The 9,293-nt window shown below is 31.9% G+C and overlaps 2 protein-coding genes across 2 annotated transcripts; one reads left to right on the top strand and one right to left on the bottom strand.

The window, feature by feature from the left end:
* Window positions 1-2,348: 2,348 nt before the first annotated feature.
* On the top strand, window positions 2,349-7,000 carry LOC102598470 (mavicyanin-like). Its single transcript, XM_006345233.1, has 3 exons — window positions 2,349-2,520; window positions 3,098-3,418; window positions 6,891-7,000. The coding sequence occupies exons 1-3, from the start codon at window positions 2,349-2,351 to the stop codon at window positions 6,998-7,000; spliced, it is 603 nt and encodes a 200-aa protein (XP_006345295.1).
* A 523-nt stretch (window positions 7,001-7,523) lies between these two features.
* On the bottom strand, window positions 7,524-8,959 carry LOC107060179 (mavicyanin-like). Its single transcript, XM_015307754.1, has 2 exons — window positions 8,839-8,959; window positions 7,524-7,831 (listed from the first exon to the last, which is right to left on the bottom strand). Exons 1-2 carry the CDS (start codon window positions 8,957-8,959, stop codon window positions 7,524-7,526), a joined length of 429 nt encoding a protein of 142 aa, XP_015163240.1.
* Window positions 8,960-9,293: the final 334 nt, after the last annotated feature.

Genomic DNA, 9,293 nt, shown 5'->3' with positions numbered 1-9,293 from the left:
GCTACCCATGATTGCTTTTATTGAAGGTATAATTTCTTTCCTGTTTATGAATGGTGGCTAAAACCACAAGATCTAGGGGTGCATTTATGGGGTTGGGGTTGACTTTGGTCAACATTCAGTGTTCGGAAGCTCAAATCGGAATTTCGACAGTTTCGTTGGATTTGGGAAAAGATTTAGGCTTAGGATAGGTCATGGTTGAATTTTCAGATATCCCGAGCTTGATTTACCCTGTTTTGTTTCTTGTGACTTTCACGGATTTCGGGTCAAGGAGATCTCGGATTCATGTTTGATTACTTGTTGGATTAGATTGTGTGGCTTTGGATATCGTTCGGAAAGGAAAACTTCAAGTTTCAGATTGACTTTTGATTGAATTAAGGCAAGTGAACTTCTAAACCTTGTACAATTTGTAGAATTTTGTATTTCCCTTCCTTGTGTATGTTGGGGAGTAATGAGAATGAGGTGATGAGTTCAATTACTCTATTTTAATTGATTTTAGTGATTGCAAAGGGGATTAAATGAAAAAGGCAACATGTTGATAGTTGTGTTTTGTGAATTGCCTTGATATTGATCCTAATTTGTTGATTGATGAAATCCTTTGATGGCATTATTGTGGACTTGAATTGCTTGAGTGTATCGTCTCTTTCTTGTGTGAAATTACTTATTTGCATTGATTTATGTACACAGTGACGAGACATGTGGTGATTATGCTGATGAAAATGATTCCGACAAGTGACATCATGAATCGATGGAAAATGGTTCCGGCGAGTGACATCATGTAAAGACGATGGAAATGGTTCCGACGAGTGGTATTGTGCCGATAAAAATGGTTCTGGCAAGTATTTGACTATTGTGATTTGACATACTTGATACTTGTGATTGAGATAATTGATGTTTATGATTGACATACTTGATACTTGTAATTGATTAATTTGATACTTGTTAATTGTTGAACTGTGACTGTTGGACTATGATTGTTAAGCCTTGTGAGATGTGTATTGTAAACTGATAGGTTGGGATGATTTTTCTGTAGGTTGTAGTTGAGACGATTCGGTTGGGATGAAAGGAGTATTCGTATTCTAGCTTAGTTTTATCTTGTTTAGTGGGTTGCTTGCTGAGTACCGTGTTGTTTGGTATTCACTATTTGCTTCTACACTTGTGTAGGTTCCGAGCCCGGACCCATGTGATCATTCTTCTTCATCTTTCTCTGAGACATTTTGAGAGGATTTTGAGAGGTAGTTGGTTGCATCTCGGCGGGCCCTCTTATTCCCTATTTTATGTTTTGTACTATTCGAGAAACTAAACATCGAAACTTGTATCTATCTTTCAATTATGTTTTCATACATCGAGGCTTGTACAAGTCACAATTAGATTTTGGATGTCTATGAAATAGGGTAAGTTCTCCGCACTTATGCTATTGTTAATTTATTTTCCGTATTTCTTTCATATTATTAGGTTTGAGGTTGACTTATTTTGGTGGATTTAGACGAGTGTTATCACGTCTATTTCTGGATTATGACATTGATATTACATTATATCTCTTTATAATATTTATGTTTAATTTATCGATGAAATACATGTGCAATACATATGTTCGGACACTAGTTATTTGGATAAACAACAAATGCCTAGTCTTAGGACTAGATATGATAAAACTATTTTATTTTTTTGGTTAGTTGAAAGCTCTCTTTGGAGTAGGATATTCGAGGTCAGGCAAAACCCCCTTTTTTTTTTTTCTGTTGAAATACAATAAATACTATCTTCTCATAATTTAACCAAAAAATAATAACAGTAACCGCCCGAAAATCATATTTTACTAGGAAAAAAATTATGTTATTTTAATATCGATTTCTTAATTTATGGAAATAAAGTAATAAGTACTTAATTAAGTATCACGAAACATAAATATAGTAGGAAAAGAAAGATTTTCATAAAATTATTAAGGCACTTGGGTATTTTAACCCTTGAAATTATTTATTTATGGTCAACAACGTTAGTTTTAGAAACAATTATTAATTACCATATTGAAACTTTCAACGTATGTACAAAGAAAAACCTAAGGGTACAAAACAATTAACACAAACACATACCATACTACACTCCATTAATTAAAAATATATATATATATATGGTAAGTATTTTTTTTGTTTTTTTTGGCAATATGTTTAGTTTACCTTGGTTTCATTGGAACTTCAATTTTATTTTCAAAAAACAGTATGTCTGTTACCTTAAATAATTAACTACTACTATAAAAGCCTCCCTTGAGAACCTCATAAGCTCATTTTTGTCAAATCACTAGTATTCAGATTCAGAGATCTTAATTCTTTGTTAGTTATCGTAAAAGTGTAGTTATGGCTTTCTTTAGAAAACTAATATTGCTGGTCATGTTGGTGGTGATGATGGCTACCTTGGGATCTAATACGGCGGCTGTGTATGAAGTTGGTGATTCTTCGGGATGGACTTTCAACTACAACTATGAACAATGGGCTGCTTCTAAGCATTTTCAACTTGGCGATGTTCTCAGTAAGATTTTCTGTCAAAATAGTTATTCAACAGCTTAAACTAAAAATAAACAGTGATCACTATATAAAATATACATAATCCATGCATGTGTAATATGTATATATAATTATATATAATTAGTGTATAATTTTTATATACATAATCCATGCATGTACAATATGTATATAATTACATATAATTAGTGTACAATTAATGCATATCGATTAAAAAAATAGACAGTGAATACTATTATTAGTTATTTTGTAAGAAGTACCCATCTTTTTTGTTATTTCCATCAATTTGTGCATTGTAAGTTTGTAACAATAATATTGCAAAACGTTTTGTTGTTTATTTCTTGAGTTGTTGTGACCACCTAATCGTTTTAAGGCATTTGTTAATTATTTTTTATTAACTTGATTTTTCTTTCATTAGATCACTTAGGTATCCTTTAATTATTGGTTGGAAGTAATTAATTATTCATATATTAAAACTAACCTAACTAGCATCATACTTGGTAGTAATATTTTAGTTTTTATACATTCTACCAAACGACCCCTTAATGTTAGTAGAACTTACGTATGTATTATTTGACATGCAGTTTTCAATTACGATCCACACTTTCACAACGTAAGACAAGTGGACAAGAAGAACTACAACGATTGCACTGATCATAACCCAATGGCTAGCTTCAACACGGGCAGCGATACACTCACACTCGAAACACCGGGCATATACTACTTTATGTGTGATATTCCTGGTCATTGTGCATCGGGACTCAGATTTCAAATCAAAATCGATATGCCAAGGGTTCTACCCGCGGATCCAGAAACACCTCATCCTCCTTCTCCTGATCCTTATAAGAGCTTTCCTAATATTCCTGGTTATCCCGCTAAAAATCCTGCTACTTCTAGCAATGCTGGTTCATTATTCAAGTGTATGTGGTCGTGCAAGGACATGTTATTGACTTTGTTTTTTGTTAGCTCTATGTTTTTAAGCATGGTTTAGAAAATAAACTACATATGGCTAGGTCAATTTTTGTTTTTGATGGAGTTAATGGTTGTGTTAGTGTTTATTTTTTTGCATTTGGAAGAGTTATATTGGTAGTCATTTAATAGTATTAACTTATTGTAAGTGAGTTTTGCAATTTGCACCATTTATTGTAATTACTAGATTGAGTGTTGTAGATGAAATCTGGAATTTAATTTATTTTGTATGACTTATTTTACTTGCAGAATTTTCATAAGAGAAAATGTTCATCCACCAAATGTGTGTTTAATATGTAATATTCCTTCTCCCTAATTACTTGTCCACTTTTGAATCGACACACTTATTAAGAAAAACAATGATTGACATAGTGAGTTTACCATTTTATCCCTATTACTTATGAATTGGATGAATTAAAAATTTAAGATTTCCAAAAAGTTCTACTTTTTTTAAATTAATTAATTGAGGGTATAATAGGTAAAAAAAATTTAAGTTATTTCTTTGATTTGTTCAAAAATAGGACAAGTAATTAGGGACAACTAAAAGAGAAAAAGTGGACAAGTAATTAAGATATATATATATATATATATATATTATAGAAGATACAATCAGATACTCACATTCCTTAAAATTAGGATTGATTTAGAGTCTATTTGACATTGCTGCTAAAAATAACTTATTTTTATAAGTACTTTTTCAAAATGACTTTTTAGAAAAGTGCTTCTGAAAAAAAAAACAATATGTATTATAATTCATTTGAAAAGTGTTTTTCATTAGAAAATTGCGTTCGTCTAATTTAAAAAAAAAAAGTGCTTTTAAGAGTCAAATTACAAAAAAGGACAAGTATTAATGTACTTCTAATATTAAAATTATTTTTATAGAGAGAAACTATTTGAAAGAGTATAAATTAAAATGATGTAACAGATATGATCAATTTTTGAAGTGCAAAATTACAGTTAAAGAGTATAAATTAAAATGATGAAATATTTCATCAAAGAACATATGCGGTCGAGTGGTAAAATTATCTTAAGCCATTGGAAATACCTCGATTCGATATGAAGTAGCTACATCTTTTATGTATATTTTTTAAATATCAGTTTTAAAAACCAGTGGACAAGGTCGCGGTTGTTCTCACGACCCAGACCATCGTTATTGGTACCCACACTAACCCTCCGGTGGAAGAACCACTACTACAATCCAAACCAAGCAACTAAAACAAAAACTAAAGCATTAAGGATACGAAACAAGTTAAATACTAAAGAAAGAAATAAGGAGTTCCCATAAATTCCAAACGAAAGTCTATCAACTAAACAAATGCGGAAATAATACCTAGAACCTGACAGTCAATGTACCAAAACATCTAAAGTTCAACAAGTCTAAACAAGAAGGGATACAACACTAACTAATGAACTAATCAACTAATTAGAAAAGTCTAAGTCCGAAATGGTGGACATAGACGAAAGAGAACCCATGGCAGCTCGGAAGAACTAGCACACCCTTGAGTTCGAAAACGGTCACGAATCTTCTAAGCGAGGTTTGTCAATAGCCGCCGGAAGATGCCCTGTACTTAACAAAAATAAGAGCAAGTGCAATATCAGTACACAACCACAGTGTACTGGTAGGCTCACGCGGCTATCCCACTAAGTGTAACATAAGCAAGCCAATACAATATTATAAACACATGCATATATCGAACATAAACAATATTATCAACATTTATGAACAACGAACAACTTCACATTTCTCAAATACACAATTATGACAAGTTATTGCTCCTCTCATGGAAACCAAACCCAAATAGTTAGCATACCAAAACGTGGTACCCGATCCAATGTTTATGCCGGAACGTGGCAACCGATCCCATAATTATGCCGAAACGTGGCAACCGATCCCAATTAGTTATCTCGGAACGTGGCAGCCGATCCATTCAACACACCACAATCACAATCACAAGTATATCCTCAAGATCATACAATGAAATCATGATTTTATGGTAACGATCATTCATCTATCTCATTTACAACAAATGTGATCAATAATGCAACATTCATATACATACATGTATCATAATGAAGCAAGAACAAACATACAACACACAATCATAGAATCACAACCAACCTACCTCGAAACAAGCTTGAAACCCTAAGAAACTTGATCCTTCATTTTTCTGGATTCGTTCCGCTTGTTCTTGGTCTACAAACAATCAATACAATACGGGAATCAATAACAATCACTAATTACCCGAATTGCTATCAATTCTATGAATCCTAGATCAAACCCATGATCCCAAGTATCCAAAATAGGGTTGTTTCCACCATATAATCTAGATAAAAACCCTTCCCCATCGATAATTACCCATTCTAATACATCTACGGATCGAAAAACAGATTCGTGGAGTGAAAAACTTACCTTTAGCCTCAATAATGGTGATAAACTATCAAGAGTCGCCTGGGGTTCGTTCCTTAGCTCTAAAAATTGAAAAGTGCAGAATAAAGTCGTTTATGGGTTTTTTTACGACTTTAAGTCGTGTCTGGCCCGCCACAGCGGTCCTCACCCCACTACAACGGCCCCGCCAGAGCGACAAAACCCAGCACCAAAGCGGCTTGCACGAAACAGCGAACTATTTTAATAATTACAAGACCCCCATTTCACAACACACCTCTAACCAACAACACTCAGAAAATCTCCTTCATGCTAAGACCGATTTCGGGAGTTTTACTCGCTTGAATTCAATTCTGTAAAGTCGTACGGATTCCTTAACGACTTATCTAACTACTCATGTAATAAAAATCATAATTTAATCACCCGATTGCTACCAGATTTCCCTACACCTCAATGATTCCGATTTCGTCCAAAACTGGACTAGATTGGGAAATTTCAAGTTACTACGAAAAAGTTTCCGACCCAAAAATTTTCCCCGTTGGCTTTTCTATAACGACGGAACTCGGTCGTTACAGTTTTCCCTCTCTATTTCCTCTAAAATTGACCGTTTTCGTCAATTTTGACCCATTTTTTAGTAGTGTGTTATCAGTCCCTTTATAAAGTTTTTTATTTGAGAGAAGTATAGTTCATATTACCTCTCCTAAAAAGAGTTAGACTCAACTTAAGAGGTGTATTCTAATTAATACAATGGGAAGATTAACTTACACTATAGTTATATAATAATATTAACTCTACATTAATACTTGTAACGTCACATTTGTATTGATACTTTAACTCTTAGATTACTTATTTTGTATTTTTATGTGTTGTGCGCGTATGCATTTTCATCACTTACCATTGTAAAATATTAGTGCAAGGAAACTCACGCATGAAATTTAATTCCAATTTGAAAGGATATGAATCTAATATTTATTTGACCAATATAGATTGTGGTGCAGTGATGGGACTGCTCCATCCTTAATCAGAGGTTTCAGATTCGAGTCCTGAATATGAAGAAAATCTTGTTGGAGTGGCACCCCTGAATGACCCTGCAGTGCGCGATCCAGACTTAGTCAGGGCCCTGAACACCGAATGAAAAAATAAAAAAAATCCAATAGTAATTTGTAAGTCGTCATATGCTTAAGGGGATATTCTCCATCATAGATATATGCTTCTCTTAACAACTTGATTTTCTTTTGATTTATCGGGAGATAAAATGATTTTCATCGCCCTATTTTATATGACAACTACACTCTATCAAGAGAAAATGTTTTTTCTCGAATCAAAGATAAGATCAATTTTTGAAACTTGAAACACATTCGAGTAATTGGTATCCAATTGAAAGATATATAACATATATTTCCAGGAGCGTGTGATCAATGAGAGAAAGAGGTGAGGAATTCTCTTACGATTCCCATAGAGGCATTAAATCATCTGCTAAATCACTACAACTAAAGAGATATTTAATAACAATAAATTTTTCTTTTAATTTGCCACAAAAATGTAAGTCAAACAAATTATCATAGTCACCAATATATGCTATTTATAATGGTGTCAAGGTAGAGAGGAAAAACAAAAACTATATGGAAAACTAAACATTGAAACAAATACCTAAAATCTTAAAATGTCAAAAAGAAGCAAAATTCAAGAATGGCAATGATGGTGATCAACAACATGAAACAAAGGGGTGATGCAACAACACTTGCACTTCCTTGTGAACTTGTTCCAACAATATTTATATGAAATTTCTGACCAATTTGGCAATGGCCAGGATTTCCACAAACATAGTAATAATCACCATAGGCTTGAAGAGTAATAGAGTCTTTGCCAGTGTTGAATGTGGCAATTGGATTTGTAATTGTGCATGATTCATATTCTTGCTTACTCACTTGCATCACATTGTGGTACTTGTTGTTGTAGTTGAAAACTGCACATTGAATGAACACACCTCAATTAGTCCATAGAAAATTTTAAAGTGTTTGGTGACTAGATGAGCATAGAAAACACGTTTGACCATAAAATTTTAAAATTTTTAAGAATTTGAAAAATATCAAAAAGGTATACTTTTTTTTTTACTCTGAATAGGTCAAACCAACTCTAATTTGTATTTATCACTTCAATTTTCAAATATCATTTCACTTTAAAAACAAAAGCTATTTTATTTTTTCAAAATTCATAATGAAACATGGTTAAACGCCCACTAAATTCTCTATGCAATTAAAGTTTGTGTCTAATTCAATATAAATTATCTTTCTTTGTTTGTTACTCCCTTTATCCCCTCGAGTCTCTTACTTTCCTTTTTAGTTTGTCTAGAAAAGGGTGTTTATTTCTATATTTAGTAATGATGGAAACAATTAGCATCTATTATAATATGGAGAATCATTCATATGTGCAAAAGTTTATATATAAAAAAAATAGTATTTTGAATCCTAATTATCAATTATAGCAATAACTTGGCTAATTATCAAACATAGTAATGGTTCAGTGTCGCTTTGTATTTGTTCTGTATGATATAGAGCATGAATTGATGATACAAAGCAAATTAATACACTGATATAGAGCAAATCAATACAACTCCAACCAAATCAGATAACATTCAAACTCACACGATATATAATATTTTTAAACTCTCACCATTTTAAATAAATACATAATACATATTTATTTGATCAGATATAAGATGAAGGCTATTGAATTTTAGAAACGTAATTAATCAAAACAAGTTATGAATATAGTTGCATTAAGCAATTTACTTGGAGGATTAAAGTCAGCATAAAACAAGGGACATAAGTCGTCGTACATCAAGTCCTTATTTTCCTTATAACAATCACGTTATATTATATATTCTCGATAACAATTAAAAAATATTCTGACAAAATAATATCATTATAAAGATATTTGAAACATGAAAAAATAGAAGATATTATTGCGTACCTAAGATGTCATTAACATGAAAATTCTTTGTAGAGGCCCATTGACTATAGTCAATATTGCCTATAATCCAACCTTGAGAATCACCAACTTCATGAACAACCGCTGTTGTGGAAGCAACCATAATTGTAATAAAAGATAGAAATATTATTGTTATTTTTGTGAAACCCATTTTTGAGAGAATTTTGTAAATACTAATAATATTGTTAATAATTGCAATGACTCGTTTAAATAATTGTCCGAAAATCGATTATATTTTTTTTTTGAAAAAATGTCTTTTTTTTCAATCTATGGAAATTAATACGCTAGAAAGGACATTGTGTGTAATAAGTACAAAAACATCATATAAAAAAAACTATTTTACTAGGAATTAAGTAGATTATATTATTTGGAATTTTTTTTAAAAAACTTATGGAAATTTAATACAAAGGAAATAATGGCATAAATTACTTGTATGG

This window comes from Solanum tuberosum, unplaced genomic scaffold (assembly GCF_000226075.1).
Source record: "Solanum tuberosum cultivar DM 1-3 516 R44 unplaced genomic scaffold, SolTub_3.0 scf00063, whole genome shotgun sequence".
Lineage (NCBI taxonomy): Eukaryota > Viridiplantae > Streptophyta > Magnoliopsida > Solanales > Solanaceae > Solanum > Solanum tuberosum.
Note: the sequence above shows the minus strand (reverse complement) of the source record. Positions and strands in the feature narration are given on the sequence as shown.